We start from the raw sequence: 16162 nt of genomic DNA, 5'->3' as shown, positions 1-16162 counted from the left end.
TTCGGTTCTTAGACCGCAAACAGAAATCGTGTGATTCCACTGAATCTGGCAGAACGCCGTGGGGACGAGAGGCCAGGATGCGGAGCCAGAGAACCAGCGACGAAGAACGATTCACACTTCTCGTTGAGCATGCCTCGGTGGTGATCTCGACGGAAGGGCGGCATCCGGAAACCAAGTCGATGTCGGCGACTGAGGGCCCGGCGCCGCGAGGACAAACCGACAAGCACATCAAGCAAGACCGCCACGGCTCAGGGGTGACGCTAGCCGCCGAGAGATTGTCAAAGCGAGATTCACATGTTGGAGGGCAACACAGACAAACGCCTGTGAAGGCAACAGCTAACACGTTCGTAGATGCAGGCGTACGATCCCATTCACTTTCGGTGTCCCTCGTGTCCGTCAACGCTCTGGCATGCGAGTTGCATCAGGTGAGTATACGCAGAGGCAACGTTGGGAGACCTCGGCTGAGGTTCAGCGCAACCCGGTTTGGACACCTGGAGCAGACTATGTTCACGGCATATATCTATCTATATATCGATCTATCTGTCTATCCTATCTATCTATGCATATATATATATATATATATATATATATAGATAGATAGATAGATAGATAGATAGATAGATAGATACATATGGGGGTGCATTCGACTGTATCCGCCTGTACTCTAGCGGATAGCATGTATGCATGTGTATATTGTGCTGTTCGCCAAGGTGTGGTTGTATGTACCTCCGTGCTAGGAAAACAAAAGAGCCTTCACTGGTTGTATTTATGACACGTGATTCGTTCACCTAGACAACGCGACATGGTATTTTCTCGCATCGTTTGCGGCGTTAAAAGTCATGCCATCCAAACTTTCGTGCATGACTGTGCGGTTGTGGCTCTGACTTGTTTCACGCTGAAGCGTGAATGTGTGCAATCGGGACTGAGTCGGGCGACCGTGGGGGTCAAGAGCGGTAATATCGAGGAGGCGAGTGCGTGCGTGCAACACCTAACAGATGAGCGCAAACACCTAGTTTTGAGGCATGCCAGTTCCGGTCTTCATCTCATGTCGTGGTCTGCAGCTGCATCAGGAGGGTGCGCAAACACTGTTAGGCGGAGGCACTCAAAACGGTTTCCCCCCCTCCTCCGAAAGGGTGACAACGGCGCTCGGATCCAGGGCTGCTCCTGTGGAGGCGGAAATCTGTGAACGAGAAAGGGGAACGTCGGCGAGCGCACACGGTAGAGGCGGGCCGTCGGTATCGTCCATCCTGCAGCCGCGACGCATCCAAACCGGCCTCCCTCCTTCGCTTCCTGTTCTCCCGTCGCATCCACAGCAGGAGCCTCCTCATTCGTTTTGCTCATTTCCACACTCTTCTTTGCCTTGCTCGCATGGTGTACCATGGCCTGCTGGCTGTACCCATTTGTCTCACTCCGTCGCTTTAGGCGCCGGTGCCTTGTCCGTTTCTCCCGCGTCGCGTCGTCCGTCGGCGCCAGTGCTAGTTCCTGCGGCGACCTGCCAGGCCTCCTTCGCGTTCTCTTCTCTGTCTGTCCGCCTCGCGCCGCCCTCGCTGCGAGCCCTCGCTGCGGCCGTCGTTGCCGTGGATTTTGGTGTCTCCCTCGTGCTTCTGGGTGTGTTGGGGTGCGTCGTGCTTGATGAGCGAGAGGACGAACAATGCGGAAACGGACGTCAAGAACACCCCCGAAGTGGCGACGAACCGGACGGCGATTTACACGCCACGAACGGGCAGCGACAGAAGCAGGATGTGTTGTTTTGGTATTCGTCTCCCCCCCTTGCGTCCGCCTCTTCAAGCCGTCATCCTCACCTAGCCTGCACGGCTGTGCGTCGGAGTCAAACGTCAGCAACTGAGTATAACACGCCGACAGATTCGTTCGCGTTTGCGAGCTTGCAGTGTGTGCGAGGTGTTGACACACCAGAAGGTAGAGCGGCGTCGGTCGCCAGGCTTCCAATTAATTCCCTTCGCACCTCGATTCATGATCCGCTATCGGCCTGTGTGAACGAGGAGGGTCGTCGAGCAGAGAACCCGCAACTGCATGCATCGGTCGGCGGCTTCTCCTTCTCTGCGCGTGTCGCGTCCTTCGCATCTGCGGTGTCTGAGGTTCCGGCGGTCCGTTCTCAGGTCGTGTGTCCGCTTGCGCAGAGGGCTCATTCGCATCTGCCGAAAGGCAAGGCCCCAGGGGAGAGACCGAAAGAGGCGACAACCGCCAGCCCGTCTGGGCGACAACCCGAAACCAAAGAACATGAAGGGGAAGGGCAAAGCGACGCCGAATTCTGGAAGCGGATCCTGCTGCCGCAGTGGCGAGACGATGGCCAGCAAACGACACAACGCATGCATCGAGTGGAACTGCCGGGAGAGACGCCTGACCACCCCCACGGCAGTGTCCCAGACAGGAGCGGCCCTTGTTTGGACGTTCCGTGTTTTGCTTTTTCCGAACGGAGTCGTGACGCGAGTCAGAGAGCGGAAGCACTGGGACGCCCAAGACGAGACGATAGAGCCCAACGAGACGATGGCGGCGAATGGTCTGGCCACGACGCGGCGGGGCACAACAGGGTCGCGAGCACCAACCCCGCCACAGCCGGGATCGGCAATAGGCGTGGATGCTTGCCTGGAGATCGAATGGCTCAGTACCGCAATCAGATCGAGGCCGTTTCCCATTCGTCTCGCTGGTTCTCTCTCTCGCCACACTCACCCGCATGGCTACTTCTCGAAACGACAGCGAGAGTGGAGACGGTGCGCGCGTACGCAGTGCCTCTCACAGAAGACAGCCAGCGGCTTTCAAGCGCCTTTGGAGACACGGTGTTGGAGAACGAGGAAGAGGGCCGACACCTTTGCAAGAATGATTCTCTCGACAACGCGGCGGGAGAACGAGGGATACCGGCGACGCCCGTGTTCGACATAGCGCCGCGCCAGTGCGGAGATGGTGCGCCCTCGTCGCCTGTTGCTTCGCTCTACTTCCGCGTGGCTTTCTGTCCCGCTCTTTTGCCAAAGGCCACATCCGGAAACAGCAGCGATAGCGGCAAGGACTACGAGTCCCGCGGGTTTTTTCCTTGCTCAGGTCGCGCCCCTTGGCCAGCCTGCGCGTATCCGCTGTCGGGTACCGCTGCGCTAGGGGCTGTGTTGCGGCCGGACGCCCTTCTCGGCAGGTCAGCAGAAAGGGACCAGGCGGTGGACGATCAAGAGAGGGATCTGTTGACAAACCGGCCGGACTGCGCTCCATCGGGTGAGACGCAGGGAAACGCCTCCCTCTTTTTTTTCTTCCAACCGTGTCTAGACGCCTCCGCCGCCATCCTCCTTCCCCCACCTCCTGCCGGCGCCTCTCCGCGGTCGCTGGTGCTCCCCGCCGTCGCGGCCTGGCGACGCGTCAGAGAACCCCTTTTTTACCTACGTGTCTGTGAGCCGTCTCCGCGCCTCAGCCAAGGGGCTGCGGCGGAAGGGAAACAGCGGGTCTCGAGGTCGAACGCTGGTGTTGACTCGGTGGTGTCTTCCCCCGCTGGTTTCAACCTCCACGTTTCTCCAGATTGGCTGGTTGTCGTTGGCGAGACAGTGGCGATGGCGTCGTCCGTGCGCTTCCCAGCGCTCGCGGCCTGTGTTGCTGCCGCCGCGTCGCTGTCAGAAAAAGGCGAATGCGCCAGGATTCCCGGCGGTCGACTGCCCGCGCGGGGGCTGCGATCAGGTCGCCGTGAATGCACGAATGAGAGGGGGAGGCGAGAAGTCGGAATCGAGGAAGCACAATGTGTACCAGAGAAAGAGCCATCCGCCGAAGGACTTTCTCAGGCGACAGACGGCACCGCCGCGAGCGTCACTGGAGCCTCTTCCATGCCCGCCCGCGTTGACGGCTCAACGACGGCCAAAGTGGGTAAAAGTCAGAATGCTTTTTTGCGCTCGTGCTCTCGTTCGTCTGCTGCAAATTCTTCCTTTGACTGCGTTCACGATCTCTTTCAGTCGCTCCCGGGCCTTCTCCCTCTGCTGCTGCTTGATCAGCCTTTTGACATCTCGATTTCGCCTCTTCGTCTCTCTTTTTTCTCTTCCCTTCACTCGTGCTCCGCCTCACACAGCAGCACCCACGAGCCGAGGAAAGGAATAGACAGTGGGACACGCCGTGACACTCTCCGTCATGCACCAGGATCAGAGGGAAACGCCTCGGAGCAGTATTTCCTTCCTACCTCGCCGTGTCGCCTGCTCAGCGACCGAGGTCTCCTCGTGAATACCTCAGCTCCTGGAAGGGAGAAAAGGACGTTGGACGAAGCAGCAAGCCTGCGCGCGGATGAAACGCTCCCACACACCGGGCCGGGGCCGGCTGCTACTTCAGCGTTGCGCTGGAGATCCGCGCTCCAGGCGGCCTCGGGGGTGTCGTGGTCCAGCGCGGTGGCATGGGCGGATCTTCCCAGTATCACGTGGAAGCGCTCCTCTTTGTCATTTGACGGCCTGGCGCTCTCGTTTCCTCGGGACACGACTGCGTCGTTCTGTCCGTCAGTTCCGTCGTTTCTTTCCGTGATGCTCGAGTCTGTTTCAGTCGACACCACCGTTGTGGCCCTACGAAGAAGGGACTCCGCCGCTTCTCCCGCGTGCCGTTGTGGGTCCTCTGCTTGTCCATCTCTTTGGTGCCGCTGGCCGTGCGCCTCAGTGAAGGCCACGGGATCGAGCCTTCACGCGACGTTTTTCTCGGATGATGGAGCGCGCCTCTGTCGCTGGCTTCACGACTGCCAACACGCGCTGAGCGACGCCAAACACCTCCGTGCAGAAACGGACGTTGCATCGTTGGTTTTGGCCTCCCTTGTCGTCCCACGCGAGCCATCCTGCGGCGTGGGCGGGTCTGGAATGAAGGAGACGCCGGGAGGTTGTGGGAGTGCAAGAATACCCAGCGCACGACGAAGTGGGACACATGGAGTTGGCGACAACATGGATAGGTATTCTGGTGTAGAGGCGGGCAACCAAGAGCCATGTCTTGGCGGTGGAATGCCTCATGGCCGATTACCTGAGGAGGCAGGAAGGTCAGCCCCTTATGTCCACGTGGACAGGACGCGGCTAGCTTCTACTGAGTGTGAAGTGCGAGGCGGCGATGACGTGCACGATGCTCCGCGCGGGGCATCCGACCCGTTTGGCGGCGCAACGTACACAGATCCTGGAGCGGAGAGAAGACGAAAGTCAGAAACCGAAAACCGCGGGCTCACGACGGGAAGGAACAACCCTGCAGGGGGGCCAGGATCGTCGCGTGGCCGCGGAAGTTCTCCCGCGGCAACGAACCAGCGTAAAGGAAGCCAACAGCCGCCCCAGAGAATCTGCTCGAGCGAATTTGATGAAGCACAGCGGGGAACGGGCTCGTGGATGAAACATCTAGGCCTCGCGCTGACGTTTTGCATAAGCGCCGAGACGCTCTGGATGGCTGACGGAGTGGAGCTGGATCCGTCAACGCGGGGGTTTGATACGAACGACAGCGGCCGTGCGAAGCGGACCCGAAAGCCAACTGAGCGGGGTGCAGACCACAGCGCACACAACGCCAGGGAACCGGCGCCTGCCTCCGGCGTGGTACCCCTTCTCCCCGATGTACCTTCTGACCACCTGTCACCGTGTTGCCCGGCGTCAGCGCCTTGGATAAACGGGTTACGGTTGGCTGTCCCTGGCATATCCGTGTGCGTGTGGCGCCCTCCGTCGGGCATGAGGCAGGGCATCTCCGGAACTTCTCTTTCGCACGCGCACGCGTCCTGGAAGTCGTCCGTGGTCGGTGCCTCAGTCACAAGTTCGGTTCGCGAAGTCAACGTTGAACTACAGGTATGTTTGGACCCTCTCGAGGTGGAGTCCCTTCCTCATTCCCATGACCTGGAGCTTTCAGCGCCGTGTTCCCCGTCGCCAGTCGACGAAGGCGATGTAACGCCCGAGGCCGACCGCCTGGCGCCGAAACTAAAGAGGGGAAAGGCAGAGAAAGCTGTGACAATCGCTTCAGCACTCCCACCGCCCGCGCAGCGTGCAAGTGCGCTGGGACGTCGGGGACATGATGACGAAGCAAGAAGGGATGCAAGACCTGGCCAGGCGAAAGGCGAGGCGCAGATAGAGCCAGACGCGGGTGGGCTGCGGCAATGCACAAGCCCTCGCAGCGCGGAGCCCTGGCTTCTTTTCACTTCGACGCACGTCAGCGTTCACACCTGGAGAGAGCAGGCGCGTTACAAGGCGCGTGTTCGCGGTGAACCGCACCAGAGACCTAGAGGGAAGACGTCCGAGGAGAGGGGCAGAGACGAAATGAACAGCAGAGACACGCGTGCAGTAGATAGCGCCTCGGCAACGCGTTTGTCAACAGAGCAACGTGGGAAGGTGTTGGAGGGAAGGAGCCTCACGCACGTCCTTGCAGTCAAATCGCACAGGCTGCGAATCGTGCCGTTCTCGCTCTCGCTTCCTCTCGCTTCCGTTGGTCCTCTTCTTTCCCGGTTCCTCGCGGCTCTGTCAACTCCTTGCAACTCGTGTGCCTCCCCCTTTCAGAGTTGCTCGGCGTGTTCGTGCTCGACGTCTGGCTTTTCCACTTTCCCTCGCCGGCCGCTCGTAGCGCCAGGAGGTGCCGTCAGGGGTAGGAAGGCAGAGGGTCAGCATTCGAACGCGTTCTTCACCGGTGTGCCGCGAGCAGCGACTAGAGAGGGTCACTTCAAACGCAGAGGGGCGACGGTGTCCTCAATCTCAGAGTGGGAGGTTCGCTTAGCTGGTGCCTCCATAGCCCTTCCCTTTTCCTTTTCGTCGTGCAGTGCAGCGATGGCGTCAACCTCGTACCAGTCAAATCGAATACGAGAGTCGCACGAAAGGTCAAAGAACACTACAGCGCCGGCAGCAACAGATGCGCAACTATTGCTGCACCGTAAAGCGGGCCGTGGCAGCGGTGAACGCCGAAGGGGACAGAAGGGCGCTCGCGGCAGCCGTGCACTCCCACGCCAGAGGGACGGGAGCGTCGCTCCTCCTGCCTGCGAGACGACGCCAGCTCTTGTTTTCTTGCTGGGCGATTGTTGGTATCACTCCTCATTCTCGATGTCTTCCACTTTCTCAGTTCCCTGCTCCACATCGGTGAATCCCATACCGCCCGCCTCGTTCCCTTGTTTATCGGATGTGGGGAGCCGCCAGAGCGCCTTCACATCCAGCACCGCGTCGACTCGCGCGCAAGGCAGCGCCACTGCTATCGTTTACAACGGTGGGAAGGATGGCGAGATGGGGCGACGCGCTCCAGGAGGCAAAACTGTGACGCTGCGATTGCCACGTGGACGATCCACTACTGATGCGGTGACTCGATTTCCTTCGTCGACTTCGTCTGCGCCGTGGACGTCTCCGCGTGCTGCTCCGGATTCCCCCTCCGATCTGCGTATTCCAGGCCTCCCCGACTCATGCACCGTCTTGCTGGAGCCTTGTGAAGTTTGTGTCTCGTCGTCCACCCGCGCATCTACCGTCCAATCTAACAAGGGCGCCTCTGTTCCCGGTCCCGCATCGCCTGCTGCTGCTCCTCGACTGGAGTCACGGTCGGCCTTTCCGCCAGCGTCGCTGGTTCTTCGCCGCGTGTCACAGGCTTTGGGGAAGTCCACTGGATGCCTCTTTGAGGCCTTCCCTTCTGACGCAACTGCCGCGTCATCTGAGGAACCGCATGAAGAGAAGCAAAGCGTACCCGCGCCGTCAGCCTCGTGCGTTGATTCGTCTCCCACAGGACTCACGATGAAGTTGGGCGTGGCGACCGAATTGCGAGTCTCTCCCATCCGTGTCCACTGTGAGAATCTGCAGGTGTTTCACATTCTCCTGAGCTTTTATTATTTTGCCCGAGGCCATCTGTTGCGGCTTCAAAGCACTCTGGGAACACCTCGGGTAATCTCCCGCAGCCCATCCGGGAGCAACGCGAGGCATGCGAATAGACAAACGAGACGGTCGAGACGGAGAAAAGGTGACGTACAAATCAACGGGGAGGGATGGGCGCCTGCGCTTGGCGGTCTGTCATGTGAAGACCGAGGATGCGGAAGGAGCCTCAATACAGGTGCAAACGACAGCGCAGCCAATTGCTGCGTTCGGCGAGAGCACGGAGGTACCTCATGTTGGGCGGGCATCTCCGGCGTACGAGCCGGAGCAGCACGAGAGGTATACTTCCAAGATGACGGAGACCGCAAGGCAGATGCAGGGGGTGGCGAGGTTGCGGGACCGGAAGACGAAGACGAGTACTGCGAGGCGGAAGGATGGCAAGACGTCGCAGGAAACCTTTGCGCGCAGAGGGGTGGAGCGTGTGGACGCCATAGCCTTGGACCTTCGGGTTCGTCGCCTTCTCACGTCGTTTTCCATGTAGACAGCATTGACATCTTTCTTCCTCCCATTGCCTCGCTCGCCTCCTGGTCTTTGCCCTCTTCTTCGTGCGTGCCTTCAACAACTCGGGGTTCGTCTCCAGTCCGTGGTGCTTCGCCTCCCCACCTTTCGCTCGGGTGTCTGACACTGGTTCAGTCTCGGACGATAGCCGGCGAGCTGTCTACGTCCCGGGCACCCGCAGATCTCCCGAATGGCTACAGCTGCCGCCGCCCCACCGCCAGGAGCCGGAATGATGGGAGTTTGCCGTGTAGCGGAGACACATCCACACGCGGTGCCGGAAGGAAGACTCGAAAGATCAACAAACAGGTGAAGCTGCCGCCGAGCGTGGACTCACAGACGACCCACATTTTCCTCAGGCAAGGCGCGGTGTCCGCCGGCAGCGGGGGATTCTTCGTTTTTGAGCCTGACGAAGGCAGCGGCAGACCAGCGGAGAGCGAAAGTGAAAATGAGGCAAACACGGAGGTCGCGTGTACGACGCTGCAGCATCATACTCCACTCGCCGACGGAAAAGCCCAGACGGACCAGACCGACAGAGACAGTCGAAGCTCTCCCTCCTGGTGCCTTGCAATCTGCCTCGCACGTGCCTGGGCCTGCCCGCCAAGTGGTTGCTGTCGGGACACGACGCGTCGACACGGAAACAGCTTCTCTGAGGGGACGGAACGGCAGAATGCGTGCAGCGGCAAACAAGGCGAAGAAACGTTTTCTGTACATGGCCAGTGCGGCTCCTTCCAGGGTGTCCTGAATATTCCTGCACTTCTCAAAGGCGCGACGGCGTTCCTCCGCTTTCACCGCGCAATACAAGGGGATGCCGCCCTGCTGGACGCCTGCTCGGGGCCCACGTACACCCAGAGGGGACACACGCATGGGGCGCCCGCAAGCGGAGAGCACATAGAAGGCACAAACCGCTCTCGTCCTGTCGCCATGGTGGGAACGTCTCGGAAGCTTGAGGTGGCGGTGGATAACAGACGTGAGTGTAAGCGCTGCGGCCGTCCCCCGAACCGCGTCGCAGCGTCTGCCGGGTCCCGCTTCGTCTCTGCGAGTCACGCCCCCGCTGTGCCCGTTCTGAAGACGTGCTTCACTATCAAGCGCTGCTTCTTGGTATTCTGTCGGGACGAGGTTCCAGGCGCTATCGAGGCATGCGACGACGACGATGACGCAGAGAGAGAAGGAGCCTCCAGTGCTCCCAAGAGGCCGCTTGACACCCGCCGGCGTCCAGTTCGTGCTTCGGCAGTCCCCGGGGCAACTCCGTCAGAGGCGCACGAGGCCATTAGTGTCCTTTTCAAGGGTGTGGTCGTCGCTACGGTTGCTCCTGACTCTCGCTCTTGTGCTCACGAGTTAGTTACTCTTTCCAGTTCTTTGTCCGTTCCGCTGCTCTTGCTCTTCCCACCGTCGTCCTCTGAGTCGCGCCCTTTTTCCGCGCTCACGTGGCCTGCGGCCAAGCGGCCGGTTTCAGCCTTCTTCTCGTCCTCACGTTCCCGCTCTGCGCACCACGAAGTCCAGTCAACTTCTTCATCTGCGTTTGCTGCTCCTCCGGCTTCCTCGGCCCCCCCTCAGCGGCGGCCAGTGCATGCGTTTTGCTCGCGGAACGCGACAGCTCAGCCCCAATGTGACATGGGCCTCGAAGCTGCCTCCATCCGGCCCCCAGCGGATAGCAGCGATGGTGATCCAGGCGCACGGGGGCCACGCGACTGGGTTGTTGACGCGACTTACGCGCGGGCGCTTCCACAGTTTCTTGATAGCTTACGAGTGTCGGAGCAATACTGGAATTTGTCTGCTGAATCTTTTGGTGTCTACGCGTGTCGCCCTTGCCTGGGGTCTCCGCATTCCGGGGCAAGCCAGCGCCGACGCCGGCTCAGTTCGCGGGGCACTCATCGCACATCAAATGAGTATAAAACGACCAGGGAGTCGCCTGCTTCAGCGCCTGTGTCTCCCTTGTTTAGCTCTTCGTTTGCCCTTTCCTGCGCTCGGTTCCGGTACAGAGAATGGCAGTGGGAGAAAGCGCCGATTCTTCTCCCTGCTCAACTGAAGGCTACGATTTTGACCTATGCGGTACAGCGCTGGGGGCGCTGGTCTCCCAATGCCCCTGGGGTGGCAACGGCCGTGGGCTGTGGAGAAGTTCCCAATCACAAGGCAGGCATGCCGGATGCTATGGAATGGGCAGACGCATCGGAAGACGGCGGGGAAGGAGCACAGGGCCCAGGGGGCATAGGCTGGTACACCGAGCTGCACATCGACGCGGAGTTATTGCCTGCTCGCATACGGGGAAGCGCCACGAAACTCCGTTTGCTTGTTGACATTCTGGATAGTTTCGTTGCTGACAGTGCGTCAGGTTCTGAGAGCAACCCAAAAACTCAAGAACGGACAAAGGCCGCTGCTGCCTCCTTGCCATCAGCCTCGCCCCCGCTGTCGCCGGCATGCTCCACTCTTTCGTCTGCCTCTGAGTTCTTCTCTGTTGGCTCCGCATGCGGGCGTGGAATAGATGCAGCTGGAGGCACGTTTGCGCTTGTCCCTTACCTTCTGCTGCTGCCTGGAGAGTTCCCCGTATCCTCTGCGGCACCGGAGCGCGGCCACATTCCTGTGGGGCACACCCGGGCAGCGCCGTGTGAACAGCTGTCGCGCGTCGGTGTCTCGTCAAGTGGTGCCGCAGCTGCCCAGCCGATGAACAACGGTCGCGCTCCTGAGACGGGCCACCCGCCACGCAACGCTACATCCGTTTCGCTTCCCCCCGAGGAGGTGTATGGCGTCAAACTCTCTCTGCGTCCGCATCCTCCTTTCCAAACCCACTCGTTGGTAGACCCCCAAAGGAATGATCCAGTCTCGAGCTGTCAGTCCCTTCGTTCCCTGCAGGTTGCTTGTTCGCGTCCAGCTTCACCTGCACAAATTGGTCCCGCGGCGACAGGCGACTCAACACACGTCAGCTCGGAGCTTTTCGTGTGTCTAGACCAGCCAGTTGCTATATTGCATGCGGAGGTATTTGCTTGCGACATAGAACCGGAGAAGGGACCAGCGGGAAACAAGCTCCAAAATCGAATATCACGCAGATGCGGGGAAGCGGAAGGACATTCGGGTTCGCCTGCGTGTCGAGGCGCCGAGGCCTGTGTGATCAGTATTCCTGTTCCGGCGGTGAAAGCTGGCGGCGTTTCAAGGCAAGTAGATGCTGACACGGAAACGAGGTATGCAACGGCAATCACGCAAGGATCCGCGGCGGCGGGTTGTGCTTCAGGCGTTCCATTACGGGCGTGCTATGCCGACAGCAATGGTCAAGGAGAAGAAGCACCAGCTGTGGAACCGATCCCTCCAAGGCGGTCACGAGTCGCATGGCGTCTGTCTCGCGTTGAGGCACTCGACGATGTTCGCCAGCAGTTCGTTGCTGTGTTGGAAGCTTCCGGCCATCCAGCGTCACCCCAATACCCCTCGTATGCCGGTCTCGCGTCGCCGGTGTCTTCTGATACACACAGGAATGTTTGCTTTCTTTCTCGTCGATTTCGTGTGACGCTCTCCCGGCAGACGTTGTCCGTGCCATCCGAGCGGTTGTCGACTTCTTCGAGCGCGTCGCCGCCATCGAGCCTGCCGTCTACCCCCGCCGCCTCTGGCTTCGGCCTTCGGTTGTGGGCGGCAGTTCCGCTTCGCTCGACACTCCACTGCACTTCTCTCCGTGTGCGCTCGGGGATACTCTCCGTGCAGTGGCCCTACGACGTCGCCACGTCACTGTCGTCTTTTCCCTGCTTCGCGTCGGCTTCGCCGTCACCCTCCTCTCCGCCGCCCAGTCACGGGGAAGAGCCCCTGATCGAGTTGACTGCCGCCTGTGCCACTGTTGGGTTCTGCCAAGCCACGGGACGGACTGTTTTAGTCTCGCCCTTCCGTCCACTCTCCCCGTCACGTTTGGGGTGCCCTGCTTCCCCACCCCCCTCTCGGAGCTCTTCGCCTCCGCGCGGCTTTGCAGCTTACCCGCCACACGCGTGCCTGCTTTGCGCCACAGCCGTCGAGCCGCGGCGGCGAGAAGGCTCCGGTCTCAAGCTGCGAGTCGGCCTGACGGACGTCGCCCTCGACGTCTTTGATTCCCGCACACTTTTGCCGCTCCGTGTCCTGCGCCCTTGTTCTCTCCTGGAGCTTGTCTACTGGGGCAATGCAAATGCGAGCGTCGCGGACGTTATCGCGAGCGCTGTCCGCAGAACGAGGGAGGGCGGTGAGCGCATCCCCACAAGTCCAGGTGCATGCGCGCAGAGCGCCGCGGAAGCTGAGCATCGCTGGCCGGGCGCGTCGGCTGCATGCTGTTCGACTTGCGGTTCGACTGGTGTGTCACACGCGACAGCGGAAACAGGGCGTGCGATCGTGTGTTCACCTGCATGTGCTGACCCGAGTCTTGTTCTCCCCATCTCTCTGCGGGAAGAGGCCCGAGCGCGCTCAGGAGTTAAGCTGAATGTGGCAGGCAAAGCGGAGTTGATATTGGATCCCTACCGCCTCTCCCGAATTCTTCAGGCTGGGTGGATGCTCTATTCTGCGACGGCCGCTCTTGGGGACTCTCCTCCTGACACGGGACCCGCCTTGCACCCTGCGTCCCCTTCTCTGGTCGACATTGGAACGCCTGATCAAGACAAACAGAGAGAAACCGGGCGCGAGCAGGTGCCGCCTGATCATGCCTTCTTGCCTGCAGAGGGCAGTGCTCATTGTGACAGACCGGAGGCGGAAACGCGAGAAGAAAGGGGGAAGCTGCTCGAGGCTCCCACTGTTTCAGACGCGAGACGTGGCACGCAGTCCGCCGGATCATCCGTCAATCGCGGATCTACAGGCAGTACAGGGCTGGACGCTAGCGCGAAGGAAAAGGGATCAAACCAAGGCCGACGACGCCCGCAGATGTTCCCGTGCCGAGCGTATCCTCTCTCCCCTCGATTGCCTTTAATAATTCACAATCTTCTGCCCATTCGCATCGCCATCCAGCAATCCCGTTTCCCTGCTCCAACGTCTTCTGCCTGGACTCGGTCCTCGCCCGCTGTGGAGTCGGCGACGCTCTTCGCCGAACCCGGAGGCTTCGTCTGTCCCATCTGGTCGCCGCCTCCAGTCTCGCTTTCCTCTCAAACCGAGAGGCAAGTTCCTCAGAACATCTCGGAAAATGAGAGAACGGCGGAGGCTCCTGAGTCATACACGGGAACCATCCCGCCGCCGGTCGTTCAGCTGCAGCATATAGGCTTCCAAATTGCAATGGCGAGTGCCTCCGGAGGTGACGACAAAAAGGCAACTCAGGCGCACACAGGGGCGTGGACACAGCCTGTCGCGCCGGAGACGGTCCTTAAATCACGGGTAGGTTGCGTTGCTTGGGTCCGGCGCCAATTCAGCTGTTCGTTGTCTTCGGTGTCTCGTTTGCATTTTGGCTCCGCATGTCCGGACGGCACGGAGACGCACGGAGACGCCGGCCAGGAAGATGCATGCACCCAGGCAGAACGGACACCAGAGACAGGCACAGGAGGGGACAGGAGACCGGGAGGTCGACAGGCTCCTCGGAGTTCCGAGCAGGAACCAGAGACTTCGCCTGGTGGTGGCATCTTATTGCCTGCCGCAACACAGGTCATGCACAAAAAGGCCAATTTGCCTTCGACATCCGAGTGGAAGGACAAAACGGAATATATGAGAGGAAACGGATTGGATGTGCGTCCTGCTTATCCGCAAGCCTTCGGGTATCCGGTTTTTCTTCATCTGGTTCGCGTTAATCCTCTTCAAATCAAATGCACTATCTACCCTCCGCTTCTCCTCCATTCTGCTTTCCCCAACCTGCTACTCAGCTGCCGCCTAAGGCCGCTAGAGCGCCGACGCGATGAGAGACGAAGGACTATCGCTGGTCGGGAGGAGGAAAGTGACGACGCGCGGAGAAACGAAGAGACAAAGGATGAGAAAGCACACCGCCGGTGTGGCCTTCTGGCTCCTTTGATTGTTGCGTCCCTGCCTGGAGAGGACGAAGCTGAAGAAGATGAGGAAGAGGGATGTTGCACACGACGCGAGGCCGAGAGACAACCGTATACAGCCAATATTGAACGCTCACTCGGCACCGGTGAGGAGGACACATGCGCCGCGTCTTCCTTCGTTCCTCCTGGGAGTGTTGCCCTCACCTCCACCCGTTCGTGGGCCAGTGTTATGATACCCGCGGAGCCCGGAGATGCCGTCTGTTCGTATGGGCCCTCTTTCTCTAGTTCTTCTCCTTCGCCGTACGCCTCTTCAGCAGCCGTGGCTCTGAGTCTTCGCGCGGCCCCTTCAAACGCCAGTCTGTCGCTTCGCTCCAGCGCGCAGCGTCACCTCCAAAGCGAGGAAGACGTCGAATGCGCACACGCGAGTGGCGACCAGACACAGTGCGAGCCAGAATCTAGAGGGGGACGAATGGAACGGTCAGAGTATGACCCTTGCGGTTTCTCAAAGGAACTCTGCCTGGCGCCGAGTATCGACCAGTCGACTGTCGAAGGCAGACAGAACAAGACAGGGCTCGGACGAGCGTCTTGGTGGCGACGGCGATGGAGAGGTGAATCCAAAGAAACCGGTACCGCAGGTCGCCTTCGCCGCCCTTCCTCTCCCGACGGCGTCCTCCCTTTTCGTTGTGGGCATTTAGATGTGCCTCTCTGGCGGTCATTTGCTTGCTGTTCTGCGCCCTTGTGCGACGAGACTGAACATGCTGGTGAAATATCGAAGGCAACGAAGGCAGGCCGCGAAGTCTGGCAGTGGGCACGAGGAACGGCTGGCGGCAGAGACGCTGAGACAAGAAGCGTTACCGTCTTCTGTTCCCTTCACAGCGTGGAGGACTGGCTGCCTCCTTCGCAACACAGCCTTCGTTGCCTGGGGGAGGAAGGCAATCAGACGACGGAGACTCCAAATCCTCTGTCTCTCTCCAGTCGGGTATCCGCCAGCTCGGCGTGCTTGCCTCGAGTGCTGTTCATCTGCCCTGGTCTACAGATCGTCAACGCCTCCAACTGTGAGCTCTGCTGCGTTATCGAAGGCTTTGGAGGTACCACACTTCTTCGTCCTTGGAGAACGCATGAGGTATGGATAAGTTCGTATCCGGCGTATCTGATACGTGTCTGCTTTGTCCTGCACGCCGCATCTGTCCCTAGCGCTGTATCTGTTCTGCGTCTTGCCAGCGAGGTGTACAGGTGTTGACATCAGGAGTTATATCGCCTCAGCCTCGGATGACGTATATCGTGATCGGCAGGCATCTATTGTCGTGGTTTGCCCTCTGCCTCCCGTAGTGCTCCTGAGTGCTCCCTCACCAGTTCATGGTCTCTACGCTCGTTTGCGCCACCCAACTTCCTCTCCCCGTTTCAAAAGTCGGTGTCCATCGCTTGCGTGTTTTTTCTGGATTTTTGGGCGTTGGTTCGTGCTTTGCCAGGGGTGTATCTGCAGTTTTCGATTGGCTCTCTCGTTGCCCAGGTGTTACTCTGAATTCCGGCGTCTGCACACTTCTGCGTGTACACGAGCACGTGCAGTGGTTCCCATTCCGTCTCCCTGACTCCCGACTCATCTGAGATGTTTCTCAGACTCTTGTCTTTCAACTGCTGTGACGAGTGACTGCGCCCATCGAGCGACTTCCTGTTTGCCCCGCGTGCAATCCGCTTTTCAGCTCGGCATCCCCTCGGAGGACACACCCGATGATCCAGATTCCTCTCGTAGCCTCCGCTTCTTTCTCTTCGAACCCTCGCCTCATCCCTCCCCGGCGTATTCTTTCGTTGCTGGTACCCGTTCTTCAACGTCGGCGTCGTCTCCCCCTGGTCGGACGGACGAGAGGCAGCGGGTGGGAGCGGCTTTGTTGGCCTGCGAAACACCAGTCAGTCTTTCGCTCAGGTCACGCAACCCTCTTTCACGTCGCTGCGAGACCC

At 59.9% G+C, this 16162-nt stretch overlaps 1 protein-coding gene across 1 annotated transcript in view; it reads left to right on the top strand.

Moving 5' to 3' along the window:
* Positions 1 to 16162, top strand: part of NCLIV_021380 (conserved hypothetical protein) — a gene marked incomplete at both ends in the record, with an annotated part of 33410 nt that overhangs the window by 9512 nt on the left and 7736 nt on the right. The window contains 5 exons of the mRNA XM_003882332.1: positions 1423 to 3855; positions 4624 to 5967; positions 7024 to 11123; positions 11817 to 14683; positions 15243 to 15329. Coding sequence (XP_003882381.1) covers positions 1423 to 3855; positions 4624 to 5967; positions 7024 to 11123; positions 11817 to 14683; positions 15243 to 15329 — 10831 coding nt within the window. The remainder of the gene's footprint in view (positions 1 to 1422; positions 3856 to 4623; positions 5968 to 7023; positions 11124 to 11816; positions 14684 to 15242; positions 15330 to 16162) is intronic.

The sequence above is a fragment of the Neospora caninum genome, chromosome VIIa (genome assembly GCF_000208865.1).
Source record: "Neospora caninum Liverpool complete genome, chromosome VIIa".
Classification (NCBI taxonomy): domain Eukaryota; phylum Apicomplexa; class Conoidasida; order Eucoccidiorida; family Sarcocystidae; genus Neospora; species Neospora caninum.
The sequence above is the reverse complement of the archived record's forward strand: the minus strand, read 5'-3'. Positions and strand labels throughout refer to the sequence as shown.